General features: G+C 39.6%; 1 protein-coding gene across 8 annotated transcripts in view; it reads left to right on the top strand.

The window, feature by feature from the left end:
- The window catches only part of EIF2AK3 (eukaryotic translation initiation factor 2 alpha kinase 3), a 121520-nt gene that overhangs the window by 23433 nt on the left and 80100 nt on the right, over positions 1-17987 (top strand). For all 8 annotated transcript variants that reach the window (XM_059688383.1, XM_059688380.1, XM_059688382.1 and 5 more), the window contains one exon: positions 16166-16360. In XM_059688383.1, the coding sequence (XP_059544366.1) occupies positions 16181-16360 (180 nt within the window). In that variant the 5' untranslated portion in view covers positions 16166-16180. The remainder of the gene's footprint in view (positions 1-16165; positions 16361-17987) is intronic.

Here is a 17987-nt window from a genome sequence, read left to right as displayed (position 1 = left end):
GAGTATCTTTATCTTTTCCTTTATGCAGAGATAGATTTGTTTTTTGTTTCAGTTTTCTGTTAAATTGCCTGTCTCCCCTCCCCCCCTCTTAAAAAGAACAAACAACTCTAAGTCTATAGTTAGAGTTTGGGGGTTTGTTTTATTTTAGACTTGTTCCTCCCCAAGGGACACTGTGTTTCTGTTTCAGACAGGTGCAGAAACAGGTAACCATGAAGCTGGAGCTCTCCAGCCTCCCCACCCACTCAGACTGCATTCATTAAGGGTCTTCCTGGGTGGGGGAGCCTTTGGAAAGAACACACTTTTTATGGTTACTGATTCATGGTTCACAAAGAGTCCATTTAGTAAACCCTTTTGAGTATTGCTTTATTAAAATAAGTTTTTAAAGATTCTCAAATTTATGCCCTGGCCAGTGTGGCTCAGTTGGTTGGGCATCGCCTCATGCACTGAAAGATTACTGGTTTGATTCCCAGTTAGCACACAGGCCTGGTTTCAGGCTCAATCTCTGGGAGGGGCGTGCAGGAGACAGCCGATTGATCTTCTGCTCTCATATTAATGTTTCTCTCTCTCCCTCTCCCTTTATCTCTCTGTAAAAATCAATTAAAAAATCTTTAAAAAGAATGATTCTCAAACTTATACTGAAAGATGCCAGGTCATTTTACAGTTTTTATTTGTACATTAACTAGCATATATTCAGCCTGGCTATGTTATGTATGAGGTGGTTTATTGTGAAAAGTCAATGTCAATCATGTAGCAAGCCCATATTTAAATAATTGCTTCAGTTAATTGCTTTTTTTTTTAATTATAGGAATGAAGCATTGCTTTGATTCAGTTTTGTTTTATTAATCCCTTAATGTGGCTGAAAGCAATGCTGTGAACCAAACCAATTTATTCAAGCTATAACCAAGTGAAAAATTGATTTGATCTAATTTTTTAAGAAATTGACTTCTCATGTACATTGCTTTTGTACTTCATAAATGTATATTAGTATAAGTAAAGGCAGAGATAGTTTCTAAAATCTGAATGTGAAAAGTATGCTTAAGAAATTAGTCTGGTAATTTTACTTGGGGATTTTGTTTTGTAGGTTAAGTATAGGTTAAGGAAAGAAAGAATGAAACAATTATTTACTTGGTATTTCACTGCTCTTGGGCATTAATTAACAATTTTTGAAGATAATAAATACTAAATCACTTAATAGTTTGTTTTTTTCTTCTCCATTTACTTCTATTTGAAATTTACATTTCCTTTTAGGCATATCACACAGGGTGACTTCTTGCAGCCAATATTCAGATCTGCTAAAAGCTCTCATAAACCCATATATTAGATCATCTTCCTTAGTCTTTGAGGTATGATTTCCCAGGAACACTGTTCTTTTAGCAGATAAACCTCCCTTACTCTCCCCATCATGGTAATTTAAACGTTTTCAGGGAAATAAAAAAAGTATTTTGTCAACACAATAATGTTGGAACTTTTTTAAAATCACAAATAGTCAATTCTGGCATCTAGTAGTCTGGTCAGTTGCTCATTTTGATTTATTAAGAGTTACCATTTTATTTTGTATTCATTGTACATCATTTTTGAAGAATTGAAATATACAAAAATATGCCTGTTAATTTTCTTTCATAGTGCTTATTTTTATGATAAAGTACTTTATGATCCAGCAGAACATCTATATTATAATCAAAGGATAATATTAGGGCTGATAGAGATTTCTGGTAAATCAAAGACTGGTAAAAATTTGATAGATTTGATTTTTTAAAATTGATTTGAGACAAAGAGAGAGAGAGAGAAACATTGATTAGAATCATCCATTTGTTGTCCCATGTATTTATGCATTCACTGGTTGATTCTTGTATGTGCCCTGACTGGCAATTGAACCCTCAATCTTGGTATATCGGGACGATGCTCACCAAATGAGCTACCCGGCCAGGGCCTGATATATTGAATTCTTACATTGAATTCATCTTTGTTTAGTTTTGAGTTTTTGTTTTTAAATGGATGTTGTGGATTCAGGGTTGGGAAAGAAATAATCGACATGGCATAGTTAAGCATTATACACCTTGAATTTACTTTTGGAGCAGCTATTTGAATTCTACAAGCTTCTTTTGAAATGTTTGAAATTTGGTGTTAAGGAACCATAGTTATTTTCTGAAGTTTCCTTATAGGAAATAAAAGAAGCCTCGTGATGAATTTATATATTTTTGTTTTAATACTTTTGCTTAATAAGTATACATATACTGTATATGTATATCCCACATTCAAAGGCTGTTAAATTGCATTGTTTACCTGTATCTTCAGAAAAAAATTACTTCTACTCTCGTGGTAAACAACCTGCTTCCCTATTTATAATGGTCTGGCCCTCTAGCAACTTCAGCACAAAATTATAGCTAATTTGCCTACAAACATCAGGTGGTCATAATAATCTGGCCACTCAGTGTTTATATCATGTACATATATATACATATATGGTATAGACACACATACACACACATATGAAGTACATTAGAGGTTCAAAATAACAGCCCTGGCCCTAACTGGTTTGGCTCAGTGGATAAAGTGTTGGCCTGCAGACCGAAAGGTCCCAGGTTCGATTCTGGTCAAGGGCATGTACTTTGGTTGCGGGCACATCCCCATTGGGGGGTGTGCAGGAGACAGCTGATCGATGTTTCTAGCTCTCTATCACTCTCCCTTCTTCTCTGTAAAAAAAACAATAAAATATATTAAAAAAAGATAACAGCCCTGGATTATTAAATGACATAACAACTATTGTTTGATTAGCACGTTATAGTTTGCTGAGTGATAGCAAACCATTCTTATTTAATCCTTAATATATCCTTATAAAATATTCTTATTAACTCCCATTTTTTCAGAAAATTAGACTCAAAATGGTTCAGAAATTTGTCTGATGGAGTAAAGGTGAGATAATGCCGGTGGGTGTTTCTCAGCATCTAGAAGGGTTCAGGAATCTGGAGAAGGCGCTGTGTGTAAATTCATCAAGAATCCAGAGACAAAACATAATTTTGGAAGGCATTTGGGGGAGCCAGAGAAGACTTAGCTAAAGGAACTAAGTTCTTCTGTCTCCTGGACCTCTTGCTTTTTATTAACACAATTTGTCCTAAGGCAATGGTTGGCAAACCATGGCTCGCGAGCCACATGCACCTCTTTGGCCCCTTGAGTGTGGCTCTTCCACAAAATACCATGTGCGGGTGCGCATGTACAGGGAACGTTGTAGAGTGAAAGAAGATGTAGTGTCGAGGATTGAGAAAGGTGTGTTGAGATGGTTTGGACATAGAGAGCATGAACGAAAGGAGATAGACGAAACAAGTATACAAGACGAGTGTGGATGGGAGAGTTGGAAGGTGTCGACCTCACCGAACGTACCTCAATCAGACTGAGGACGTTTTTAGCAAAGGCCAGCTTAAGAGTACCCTAATTAAGTTAATAACAGTGTACCTACCTATATAGTTTAAGTTTAAAAAATTTGGCTCAGAAGAAATTTCAGTCGTTGTACTGTTGATATTTGGCTCTGTTGACTAATGAGTTTGCCGACCACTGTCCTAAGGCAAGGTAGATAGATATACACATCAAAGACCAGGGTTTAGTATACAGAATCCATTGTCAGATTGGAGGAACTGCCTATGGCTGTTCAGGTGTTTGGCCAGCAGGAGGCAATAACATGTAGATTGAAATGCCCTCAGCTGTCTGGCAGCAAGCAATCATTTATACATCCTTTTCAGGTTTGGGGAAATGCCCTTAGCCATTTCCAACAGGCAATAACATATGTGATTCAGCCCTTGCTGAGTCCCCAAGTTCCATCAACCTTTTGATGAAACTCTTTTATTTATGACATGCTGGAATTAACTTCTGGCAGTGAGATTCATTGGACTTATTGATCTTTGGACTTATTTCTTATTTTCTTTACAATATTTTATTTTTTTTGAAATATCTCAATACTTACCAATGTATTTGTGTTTCCTGTACTAATAATTATAATTCTTAATGTACTTTATCAAGAATAATTTCTCAGATACATCACATAGATAGCATGTTGGTGTGTGAATACTTTATAAATACTTATAAATACAAATACTTCCACAATTAGAAATAACTGGCTTATAATGCAAATACCTCACTGAAACTACCCTTTGATTCATTCATCTGTCTCATTGAAAGTTTCACAGTAAAAGAGAATATCAAAAACTCTGTCTGGTTTTTGTGTGTGTGTGTGTCTTTTCTTTTTTTTTAAATTTCAGAGAGGAAGGAAAAGGAGAGAGAGATAGAAATATCAATGATGAGAGAATCATTGATCAGCTACCTCCTGTAGGCCTCCCACTGGGGATCGAGCCTGAAACCTGGGCACGTGACCCTAATTGAACCCTGGACCCTTCAGTCCTCAGGTCGACACTCAATCCACTGAGCCAAACCAGCTAGGGCTGTTTTGACTGTGGAGGTGTTGGAGGAGCAGGAAAAGGAGTGTGGGAAAAGCAGCAGGCCAACATATCACCAAAGTGGCAGAAACATTAACCAGTAATTTGGGAACCAAAAGACATAACCTTTTAAAAAAGTTGTGGAGACTGATTTTGAGGATTAAGTACAGTAAATTAATGTGAAGAATTTTGTAAAACGGTCAAGTGTTAGTTTTATTCCAAGGTTACATAGTGGCTGACAGAGTCAAGGAGGGGATCCAGGAGTGGGGTGGGAGGGAGGGGTCTGTGGGGTGATCATCTCGCTGTGGACATGTCTCCATTTCATATGTTGGATGCCTGCTGTTGCCTCACCACCTCGATTTGCAAAACCTTTTAACTCTTACTGTTTCTTGGCTTATACTTGGGATTTGGCTTTTATAACCATCAGCAGAGTGCATTCCTTTACCCTCCTTCTTGGTTAGGGAATACACTGGATACAACTTGTTGGATTTCAGAATGTTTAATGTTTGAGTCACTATTTGAGAAAATGCAAATCCAGCTTCCAAAGTGGAATGAGGAAAAGTTCTTTATAGAAAAATTCTAGCTAATAAATATAGAAAGGATGATAGAATTAGAAATCATTACTTTATCCCCTTTATTGAACTAGTAATCATCAATTGATACTAAAATGGTGAAAAGTTGATGGGACACTTTAAAAGAGGGAGCAGACTGACTCCCCTGAATCCATTGATTAACAGTAACAAATATGACCTAACACAGGGGTTGGCAAACTTTTCTGTAAAGGACTAGATAGTAAACATCTTGGGCTTTGTGGGCCACACGATCTCTGTAGGTGTAGAATAGTCATAGACATAAATGGGTGACTGTGTGCCAATGAAACTATTTACCAAAACACACAGTTGATTTTGGTCCATGAGCTATAGTTTGCTGACCTCTAATAATAGTAGGAAGTTTACAGCACCATGTATGAAGTAGTCTTGTCAAAAAAATTGAACCTGCATCAGATCAAAGCTCCAGGGCGTAGCTCACTTTTCAACAAATACTGGGATAAAGGAACCAGTTAAATTACATGCAAAATCTAGACTGTGGGACATTCTAGAGGAGGACTAAATATCTTTTCTCAAGTAAATCAGTGCACAAAAAAGGGAGTGGAAAGTGCTCTTAAGAGGAAAAAATTAATGTTAATTCTATTATATGTAATGTTGGTATGATAGTTATTTCTCAGCAATGAAGTATGTATAGGAGAAATAACATGATGTCTGTAACTTTAAATAAAATAACCTAGTAAACAAGTATATGGAGTGGCTAGGTGGAGAATAATTGAAATAATTAGCAAAATGTTGATAATTGTTGAAACTGGGTGATAGATACATAGGGGTTTATTATATTGTTATTTGTATTAAAATATTATGCCTTATCTGGTGTGGCTCAGCTGGTAGGAGTGTAGTTCCATACACCAAAAGGTCATGGGTTTGATTCCCGGTACCAGTCCTGGTGCTTGCCAGAGGCAGTCGATTTATGTTTCTCTGAGTCTCTCTCTCCCCCTCCCTTTCCCTCTCTCTAAAAATCAATGAAAATATGTCCTTGGGTAAGGAAAATAAATGAATAAAATATGTATTTTATATTTTATATGTTTAAAATTTTTTATATAAGTTAACATGAAGTTGCATATACCCTGAAAAATGTATGTGTGGATGGTATGTGGGCGGGAGGTGGTGGGATGCATGGTTAAAGGAATTTTTGTTTTTATTGCTGGTTATATTCATTTTAGTACTAGTACTTTCTCTATTTTCTCAGTTGAAGTTCCTTCTGCCACTTGAAAATAAGAGTTATTTTCACATTCTGATTTCAAATAGTAGTCCCGGGTTACATGTGCCACTGATATTCATTGTGCCATGTAGATCTTGTTCAGAAACAAATTCAGTTTCTTTACCAAGTTGATTTGTGATTGCATGAAGATCTTGTCAGACCTTTTGGTACTAGTTTGCTAGCCAATGTGACAAACCTCTTACTTTAAAATTATGAACAGAAAAAACAAATGGGAAAAACACACAGAAAACAAGAATTTATGTTTATAAAATGGTTGACTGGGGAAGCAAGTTGCACAATTAGTTTGAGATGCAGAGCAGCAAATCAGAGCAAATAGCTACTTACAGGGACCAGTCTGTGGAATGTGAAAATGCATCAGGGTAACCTACATTTTGTTCCACCAAGGGATTTGCAGCTGACTATCTGGGTGACTCATTCCTATGCTGGGAGAGTGAGGTAATGCTCTTGTGAGGGGTGATGTCATCTCTCCACCTGAACTGAATTCATGTACTGCTTCCTGTGGCTCTCAAGGAAAAGCACCATCTGCTTTCACATATGTAGCCTGCAAAATTCACACAGATTGGTGCAAAGGTTAGCATACGTGTGTATAACTTATAAGTGGCCAATTAGTGAAGAGCGGTGCTTTAAGGGTGAACTTTTAAAATCATAACCCAGATATACATGATGAATCAGCATTGAATCATAATGCTTTTTTGTTGTTGGTTTGGGTTTTCTACTTTTCTCATTGATTTAACTTTTCAAATAAGCCAATTTTTCACAATATGGTGTTGCTTGGGCGTGGCTCTGTGGTTGAGTGTCAACCTATGAACCAGGAGGTCACGGTTGGATTCCCAGTTAGGGCACATGCCCGGGTTGTGGGCTCAATCCTCAGTGTAGGGTGTGCAGGAGGCAGCCAATAAATAATTCTCTCTCATCACTGATGTTTCTATCTCTTTCTCCCTCTCCCTTCCTCTCTGAAATAAAAAAATATATTTTTTAAAATCTTGGTTCTTTAAACCATATTTTTAATTGTAGATAAGTTTTCTTTTATATTAGGAGGTATATAGATCATCCTTAAAGCAATGATGAATTTTAGTCCATATTATTAGCTTGATTAGTAGCCCGGTGCACGAAATTCATGCACATTAAAAGGGAATTAATTAGCGGAAATATTTTAATATTGCTATTTGCCCTTTCTCTATAATAGAAGTGTGAGAGATGAGAGGAAATTAGTAAAATGTATATGAAAATAATATATAAATTTATTAATAAACAGTAACAAAAGGACGTAACAACAGAGGCATGATATAAAAACAACGAAAACATGATATGAAAACAACAAAAACATGATATAAAAACAACAAAAACATGATATAAAAACAACAGTGATGCAAAAAATGACTGATAAAGTGATTAAACTTATTCTAATACTAGTAGCCTGGTGCACAAAATTAGTGCACATTAAAAGGGAATTAATTAGTGGAGATATTTTAATATTGCTATTTGCCCTTTCTCTATAATAGAAGTGTGAGAGATGAAAGAAAATGTATATGAAAATAATATATAAATTTATTAATAAACAGTAACAAAAGGATAAAACAACAAAAACATATAAAAACAACAGTGATGCAAACAATGACTGATAAAGTGATTAAACTTATTCTAATATCTCCCTATACACCACATTAAGAGTGAAAACACTTTCAGAGTGTTTGACTAATTTCCCTTGTGATGAAGTATTTAGAACTTTAACGTCACATGCTCTTCGAACTCAAGAGAAAGCAACATACAGTGTCCCTACTAACGAGTTTTTCGAGATACGAGCCGTCTCTCAGCCGATTTTTTGCTTTGAGTTGCGAGCTAAAATTCGGGTTATGAGCCAGCTTCAGATACCCCACCGCTAGTTGGCACAACGAACGTCACAGTGAATGCCACAACATCAGCCCAGCATCACGTGTCTCACTTGTTCACTGTTGATTTGACATACGAGTAATTTGAGTTACGAGCTCCGTCACGGAATGAATTAAACTCGTAAGTCAAGGCCCCACTGTATAACTGACCATGTGCGAAAACGGGTTCAGGTAGGAATATGCCTACTCTGTGGTTCTCAACCTCTGGCCCTTTAAATACAGTTCCTCATGTTGTGACCCAACCATAAAATTATTTTCGTTGCTACTTCATAACTGTAATGTTGCTACTGTTATGAATCGTAATGTAAATATCTGATGTGCAGGATGGTCTTAGGCGACCCCTGTGAAAGGGTCGTTTGACCCCCAGAGGGGTCACGACCCACAGATTGAGAACCACTGGCTAGAGTTTGTCCTTGTGATTTATTAATAGTCATCACAAATGCTGGCATCATGGGAAACCGTCATCTAATCAATTTAAATGGGAGCCCAGTGTCAGATGGGGACAAGTTAATTCTTGGAATCAGAACAACCTCTCCCTCTGCAGATGCTGTTAATACTTCAGCTTCGATAATGTTAAGTCGTAATCTTTTGATAATGAATCTGGTACCATTACAAAGACCCCATTTATTATTGAGATTTCTCAATAGCATGATGATTGCACCCACTTTCAATTTTAATTTATGACACGGCATTCCCAAGGAGTAATACTATTAAGAAATTCGGTGGGAAAATTTTCCTTTTCAGCATTATCTGTGGAATCAATGGAATCATCACTCAAATATGTGTGAAAATCTCCATCGAGTAAATCCAAAATTTCATTTACTTTTTGAATGTGCTCATTTTTTGGACAAAGAATTGCATGTTTAGATATATTTTTAATATTATCTATAGATACAGTATTTCCAAAGGTAGCTTCAATAATAGATCCATTACAAATCATTTCACAGGGGATTTCAATAATATCCATTCCTAAATGAAAACTGCTATCAAGTTTGCCATCTCCAAGTTTTACTAACCATTCACTATAAGCAGAATCCTCTGATCTCATATTTGCTGAAAGAGACAACTTTCTGAAACATCCCCAAACATTGCAGTACCTTAAACTCATTTGTACTATGGCCGATCACATAGCATGCGGTACAATACTGAGACATTGTCGAAAATCCCCTCCAAGAAGGAGAACTTTCCCACCAAATACAACATTCAAATTTCTCTTAGTAATCTGTCTATGGCGTTTATAGCATGACTGGATGCCATGGTACATTCATCAATAATGAGAAGTTGGGCCTTTTTAATAGTTTTAGCAACTTCACTGTTTATATGTAGTCTAGAAATTGAAGTTTCATTTAGTGGAATGGGTAATTCATATTGGGAATGAAAGGTGCTTCCACCGAGAAGTAAATTTCAGCAATTCCTGTAGACCCTGTGGGTAAAACAGTACCACCACGACCTCTAATATAATGTATTAAAACTTTATAAAGATATATGCCTCCACGCTCTGAGGGCTGGTTCCTGCCTCAAACCTCGCCCTTACCGGAAACAGCTCAGTAAGGGCACAGCCCTTGGCAACGTGACCCAGGACTCAGTGTGGCCAGGCTCCGAGGGCGGGTTCCTGCCTGAAACCTCACCGCCCTCGTGGAAAACAGCTTGGGGAGGGTGCAGCCATTTCCAAGACGACCCCTGTAGGATTGACTTCCTTCTGGTTGATTGAGCGTCAGTCGTGACGTTACACCCAGGGTTTTTTTTTTTATAAATAGAAGATAGTTTTGTTTTATTTTGGAATTCGGAGCCATTGTGTTCCCTAAGGACCTGCTACTGCCTTAGGGGAAAAGAAGTTAATGGAAAAGGAAATAAGTCCAAACAAATGTTACCTTTGTTTTATAACCTATTCACTCCTCTTTTTTTTTAGAGATACACATCTACTTTTCCTGTTTGTACTTGACTAGTACTACTGTCCACAGGGCTGGACAACCTGAAATGCCTATTCTTTTAACTTTATCATAATTTGAATTTACTATTCTGGTAAATACAATATAGAATACCTAACATAATATGGAAGGTAGAGACAATAAATACTTGATTTTCTAACATATGTAATTCAAAATGGGAGGTCATATTTGCTAAATACTACAGATTGTTATCATAGTGTTAACATAAGAAACATTCAAACCTGTGAAGAATTTTTGTGAGTTTTTTTGAGCCAAATTGTCGACAAATGCTATGAAGCAGAATCTCAGCACATTGAGATAATGCTCTGGAGAAGTGCAGTTTTTCACTTACTTTATACATTAAAAACAAAAGAGGAGGATGTAAGTGGGTTACTTGAAATCCATTGGTGATTGGTTAGGGATGTGGGAGAAGGCAAAGTGGGGAAACCTCTGGGATTGGATAAAAAGTAAAATGATAGTACATCTTTTACTTAGGTGGGCACAGGATAGTTAACAGTCAACAATTAACTCAATAAGAATGAGGGGATTTGCAGTCTCTGCAGAGGCGTATCTATGCTTTGATAGTCCAGAAAAAGAAAAATTACTCTGATATTCCAACAATAAATTATCGTAGATGCAAAATGAGAATAGACAGGTTCAGTTAAGGTAAAGATTGACCTTTGTCAGGGAAGATACCAGCCAAGGACATGACTACCCACCATAAATTGTTTTTTAGTTAACTTCAGACCATCCTTTGTGGTTACTTTAGGTCTCTGAGTTTGCAAGGCTGCCAGACAGGCCCTGAGCTTGTCAGGTTAGCATGTGGCCCCTTTTTGTCCACAATAGAGTATGTATACTTTGATCTATATCTATATATTTTTTTTTTTAGAAATTTTTCTTTATTGTTGAAAGTATTACAGATGTTCCTTTTTTTCCCCCCTTCACATTGACCCCCTCAACCCCTCTTCCTCACAGGCCTTCACTGCACTATTATCTGTGTTCATAGGTTATGCATATCCTATATAATAAAAGACTAATATGCAAATTGTTCCCTTGACCCGGAGTTTGACCAGAGGGCAGGGCCGGCCAGCCAACCATGCGAAGCCCCTCCCCCTGGCCAGCTCAGCTTGATCTGCCCAATTGGGAAAAGCCAGCTGGACTCCACCCATGCACAAATTCATGCACCGGGCCTCTAGTATGCATAGAAATTCTTTGGTTAATCTCTGCCCATCCCTTTCTTCCCCCATATCTGTTCTTAGTGGCAACTTCAAGTTGAACAGTCGACAACAGACAAAAAGAAAAGTTGCAATATTTTGAAAATAAAATCTGTTATCTTGTTATCAAGAAATATGAAAAAGTAAATATAAATAGGTAAATAAGTAATAACTGTAGATCTTTAGCGAGTGTTATGATGAACTTTGATTCAATGGCATAGCCTTCTGGCTTTAATTACAGAGCTCCTGCAAGGCTCCTGAGTGTCTTTGTTGTTAACCTTTTATTTGGAAATAATTTCAAACTACAAAAATTGCTCAAATAAAAATGATCTCTCCCCAACCCTTATACACCCAAATTTACGTACTGAAACCTCCTGCTTGCTTTATCATCTGAGTGCCTCTTTCTCTCCTTCCCTTCCCCTCACCCCTCATACACACTTTTTTCTTGAAACATTTAAAAATATATTAGATCTCCATCATGGTCCTTTACCATTAAATATTTTCTAATAGAGACATTCTCTTACATAATCACAGTACAGTTATCAACTTCATAAATTTATATTGATATTTTAATCTACTATTCATATTCTTATTTAATCAGTTGACCTAATAATGTCTTTTGTAGCATCTTCCATCTCAGTACATCTTGTCGTCCAGACTTTGTCTTTTATGATGTTGACATTTTTGAAGAATACAGTCTCTCTGCCCTTTTATTTAAGAACTAGAGGCCCAGTGCACAAAATTTGGAGAATGTCCAACTGACGACTTAGGCCTGCTCCCCATAGGAGTGCCGTGGAGGTGGGAGAGGCTCCCATCACCACCACTGCACTTGCCAGACGAGAGCCCAGCTTCTAGCTGAGTGGCGCTCCCCCTGTGGGCACTCCCCAGGCTTCTAGCTGAGTAGCACTCCTCCTGCATTGAGCGTCTGCCCCCTGGTAGTCAGTGCGCGTCATAGAGACTGGTCATTCCACTGCTGGGCCGAAACCGGCTCTCCGACATCCCCCGAGGGGTCCCAGATTGCGAGAGGGTGCAGGCCAGGCCGAGGGACCCTACCAGTGCACAATCAGGGCCGGAGAGGGACGCAGGAGGTTGGCCAGCCAGGGAGGGATCGTGAGAGGGCTCCAGGGTGTGTCTGGCCTGTATCGTTCAGTCCTGATGGCCCGGACTCCAGCAAGCTAACCTACCAGTCAGAGCGTCTGCCCCTGGTGGTCAGTGCCCGTCATAGCAAACAGTTAAGTGGCCTTAGCATATCATTAGCATATTATGCTTTGATGGGTTGAATGGCCAACTGGATGACTGGACACTTAGCATATTAGGCTTTTATTATATAGGACTAGAGGCCCGGTGCACAAAAATTTGTGCACTTGGGGGGGAAGGGGGGGTCCCTCAGCCAGGCCTGTGCCCTCTCGCAGTCTGGGACCCCTCGGGAGATAACGCCCTGCTGGCTTAGGCCTGCTCCCAGGTGGCAGAGGGCAGGCCCAATCCCTAGGTGCAGCCCCTGGTCGGGCTCAGACCAGGGCCGATTGGGGAGTTGGGGCGCTGCGCCCTGTCATTCACAGAGCAGGGCGGATTGGGAGGTTGCAATGCCACCCTCAGTCATGCTCAGGGTAGGGCCGATTGGGGGGTTGGGGCACCGCCCCCTGTCACACTCAAGGCAGGGTCTATGGGGAGGTTGCGGCGCCACTCCCTGTCACGCACAGAGCAGGGCCAATCGGGGTTGGGGCGCTGCCCCCTGTCACACACAGAGCAGGGCCCATCAGGGGGGTTGGGGCTCTGTACCCTGTCATGCACAGAGCAGAGCCCATCAGGGGGTTGGGGAGCTCCCCCCTGTCACTCACGGAGTAGGGCCGATAGGGGAGTTGGGGCACCGCCCCCTGTCACACACAGAACAGGGTGGATCAGGGGGCTCGGGTGCCGCCCTCTATCACCCACAGAGCAGGGCCGATCAGGGGGTTGGGGCGCCACCACTCTCACACTCAGGGCAGGGCCGATGGGGAGGTTATGGCTCTACCCTGTCACACACAGAGCAGGGCCCGTGGGGGGTAGGGGGGTTTGGGGCTCCGCACCCTGTCACACACAGAGCCGCAGGGTGATCAGGGGGTTGGGGAGCTCCGCCGTATCAGGCACAGAGCAGGGCTGATCAGGAAGTTGGGGCGCCTTCCCCTGTCACACACAGAGCCGCAGGGCGATCAGAGGGTTGGGGAGCTCCCCCCGTCACGCTGATCCCGGTGCTGGGAGGCATATTACCCTTTTACTATATAGGGTAGAGGCCTGGTGCACGGGTGGGGCTGGCTGGTTTGCCATGAAGGGTGTTCTGGATCAGGATGGGGGTCCCCACTGGGGTGCCTGGCCAGCCTAGGTGAGGGGATGATGACTGTTTGCAGCTGTTCACACACCCTTCAGGGTGGGGGTCCCCACTGGGGTGCCTGACCAGTCTGGGTGAGGGGCTGAGGGCTGTTTTCAGGCTGGCGGGTGACGGAAGCTCCCAACCGCTCCTTTTTTTCCTTTTTTTTTTTTTATTCTGGGCCAGCTTTAGCTCTGAGGCTCCAGCTCTTAGGCCTCCACTCCTGAAAGCAGGTATCTGGTTTGTTTCAGTTCTATAATTGAAACAATGTATAAAAATCCAGCTCTGAGATCCCGGCTCGCTGAAAGCAGGTTTCTGGGGTTTTGTTTAGCTTCTATATTTGTTACAATGTTTCTTAAACTGCAAGCTCAGAGGCCGGCAAGGCAGGCGGGGAACGTTGGAGTCCTCCGTCACTGAAGCAAGCAAGCCTCATGTTAGTTTCAAGCTGCCTGGCTGCCGGCCACCATCTTGGCTGGCAGTTAATTTGCATATCTCGCTGATTAGCCAATGGGAAGGGTAGCAGTCGTACGCCAATTACCATGTTTCTCTTTTATTAGATAGGATAGGATTGAAATTTCCTTCTTCTGTGCTTGTCTGGTGTTTCTTGTGCTCAGATGCAGCTTGTGTATACTTGGTGAGGATTCTGCATAGGTGATGTGTCCTCCCCTTAGAACAGTGGTTGGCAAACTGCGGCTCGCGAGCCAAATGTGGCTCTTTGGCCCCTTGAGTGTGGTTCTTCCACAAAATAACACATGCAGGCGCGCACATACAGTGCAATTGAAATTTCATGGCCCATGCGCAGAAGCCAGTATTTTGTGTAAGAGCCACATTCAAGGGGCCAAAGAGCCGCATGTGGCTCGTGAGCCGCAGTTTGCCGACCACTGCCTTAGGGCATCAGGGATGTTATTAATTTTGGTCACTAGTCAAGGTATTGTCTGAACTCTTCCCTATATAATTACTGTTTATGAAATTCTTGTAAATAATAAGCAGTGTGTGGGGAATACTTTAAGTCCATTCAAATATCCTGCTTCTCATCAAAATTTTCACCTAGATTTAATTCCATTGCTGATTTTTGACCTGATTCAATCTTTACTATGATGATACAAAATGCTAATTTTTCCAGCTGCAGCCCTCCTTTCATATTTACCAGTAGAAACTTGGCATTTTATTGCAATAAGAGTCTTCCCTTTCCCTCATATATTATTTATTTTATCTATTTATTATTAGTATGGGCTTGTGAATTCCTCTTTTTCCCTAATGATTTATAATTTAGTAGTTAATTATTTTGGTATTTAAACTCTTCCAAATGTTGCTGGTGGCATGCTCCCATCCTTTTTTTTTTTTTTTTAGTTAAATTACATTTGTTCTTTCTAGAATAATCTGATGTTTAAGGCTGATCTTTTATCTACCAGTCCTGGTATCAATCACTTGTGTGAGAAGCCTTGGTTCCTTTGGTGGGGATTGGAATTAGATAACAAAATCTGGGCACTAGATTTGAGTGCATTATTTTTACAGCCACTTTATAAACAAATGTAAGAACATAAGCATACCTGGTAAATATTTCTTAGAAGTACAATAAGCACTTTTTGAGGATGTAATGGTGTCTCAGTTTGTATAGTACAGCAATAAGTTAAATACAGTTCGCTTTCCTTATGATGGGCACTTGCACCTTAAGTCCTTCTTGGTAAAGGGTGTGGCCCAGAAATAAGCATGGTTAACTTTCAGGTTTAGGTTTTGCTCAAATATTGCATTCTCAGCAGGGTCTACCCTTAACTCCTCACTGACTGGCTCTTCCCCCTCCCACATGCACATTTTCCAGTCCCCTTTATCTTATTCTATTTTTTCCTTCCGGCATTTATCACCTAAATTACCTTATAATTATTCATTACTTTGTCTGCCAACACTAGAGTTTGAGCTCCAGAATGGCAGAGATTGTTTTTATTTTATTATTATTTATTTCACTCATTGGTGTCATCTGTCATAAGCAACAGAATAGTATCTGGCACATAGTAGGCCCTCAGTAAACATTGTTAAAGAGGAAGAACAACTGAGAACATAAACTCAGTGAGTTACCAGTTGGTTTCCAGGCTTCTAGCACACAGCTGACTTGAGAAAGTAAGTACAAAAGAGGATGGGCTACTGCGTGAATCAACTTGTTTTCTTGGATCTGAGCCTATGACCGCAATTGGCCTGGATAAAATAGGCCTGGAAAGTACTGCATATGCTGTCCCCTCGCTAGAAAATCTACATTAGCATGTCAATCACTATAAGAACCCCTGTAGTAACCTCTTCTTGAACTCACTTGATCACAGAACTCTCTTGGGTAACTCACATATCATAAGGACACTCCTGGCAAACAGTTGGAGAAAAAGCATACTGGAGAACTGCATGGAGGCCCCTGGAGAGGTGGCAGTTCTTTTTAGTTGCTTCTGTTTGTTGGTGAGCTGTGCTGCTTGAGAAGGAAGCTAGAGTCCCTCCAGCTCGTAGTTACTCCTCTTATAGTGAAGGTCTTTTTCAAACGTAACTTTTATTTTAGGTTTTCGGGAATAAGATGATCATTCCTTCCCTTGATGGAGACCTCTTCCAGTGGGACCGAGACCGTGAGAGCATGGAAACAGTTCCTTTTACAGTTGAATCACTTCTTGAATCTTCTTACAAATTTGGAGATGATGTTGTTTTGGTTGGAGGGAAGTCTCTCACTACCTATGGACTCAGTGCGTGTACTGGAAAGGTGAGTGAAAATACTGAATTTACTTGGGGAGAAATCAGAATAAATTGTAATAGAAGTAGTTTCTTAAACTATACTATTACTATTTGAGGTTTATTAAAATTTCCCCCAAGGATATCATTTGGTGTAATAAAAGAACTATATATAAAGTGGAACGGGGAAATATTATTAAGAGAAACTAGCTTTATCCAAGATAACAGAATGCACAGCAGAGTCAGGACAGCAGAAGCAAGACAACAGGTTCTTCTCTGTGCTGGTGCACTTATTGCACATTATTTTGAAATCCTCACAGTATTCCTAAGGGTTACATATTTTTGTTTCCATTTGGATGGATGAAGAACCCTCCAAAGATTAATAACAATCATAATAAGAATAATGTACCACTTATTTCTTTATCTAGTTTGATCCTATAATAAGAGGATCCAAGAAGAAAATTGTACTTATGTTAAAGTTGAGAAAACTGAGACTTTAAAAGGGTCAGAAACTTTCAAGGTCAGATTTGACTTGATCTGTCTGGTGATAGTCATGCTGATAAGCCCTAGACTTTGTCCATTATTAGCTCTTAGGATGTAATCATAATCTGCTTCTAAAATTGCATCTTGCGCCCTAGCTGGTTTGACTCAGTGATAGAGCATCAGCCTGCAGACTGAAGTGTCCCAGGTTCGATTCCCATCAAGGGCACATGCCGGGTTGCAGGCTCGATCCCCAGTAGGGGGCATGCAGGAGACAGCCAATCAGTGATTCTCTCTCATCATTGATATTTCTATCTCTCTGTTCCTCTCCCTTCCTATCTGAAATAAAAAATATATAAAAAAAATAAATAAAAAATAAAATTGTGTCTTGCAATTAAAATCCATTATTAGGAATGACCAATTAAAAGCATCTTTTTTAGAAAGGTAAAATCTTTTTTTAATCCCTGACACCTTGGTATGTGACTGTCTTATATATAGACTTAAGATTAAAACAAGGAAAAATAGAAAAATTATCTTTTGACCCTTGAGTTTTCCACACTTGAGCGATTCCCTGTGTGTTAGGTCCGTAGTACTTGCTGCAGATGCTTTCTACTTCACCTCCTGATACTGCAGTGCATTGAGAAGGCCTTGAGTCCTCTGTGTATTTCAGTGTTCCCTGTAAACACTGCCATGAACCAGATCCTCAGGTCTCTGATTTGATGTGCTTTTGCAAAATTCTGGTATTCTGGTAGGTATGCTTTTTTCTGTTAGGATTTTAGTTTGGTTCATACTAAGATTTTTCCTTTTTCTTTTAATGAAGATTTGAAGGAAGTACTTTGAAATACTGCAGCTATTAGAAGAGGTTCAAATTTTTAAAAACCAACTACTTCTGTAATATGGAAACTCTGAGGTGGATATTTTTTAATTCACCTGAAATTGTATTGATGTTGTTAAGATATCAAAACTGGTTACCCATTTCTTTTTTTTATTTCTTTTTTATTATTTATTTATTTATTTTTACCCATTTCTTTTTGTATATTCCATGGAATGCTCCAAGTAAGACTAAAATTATCTAAGTCCTTAAAATCATTCCCTGGAATATTCATTGCTGCTTTTATGATTCTAAATAACTAATTTTAGGAGTTGGTAATCTACGATGCTTCTTAATATTTGGGTGC

The sequence above is a fragment of the Myotis daubentonii genome, chromosome 3 (genome assembly GCF_963259705.1).
Source record: "Myotis daubentonii chromosome 3, mMyoDau2.1, whole genome shotgun sequence".
Taxonomy (NCBI): Eukaryota; Metazoa; Chordata; class Mammalia; order Chiroptera; family Vespertilionidae; genus Myotis; species Myotis daubentonii.
This window is presented reverse-complemented; position numbering and strand designations above follow the sequence as displayed.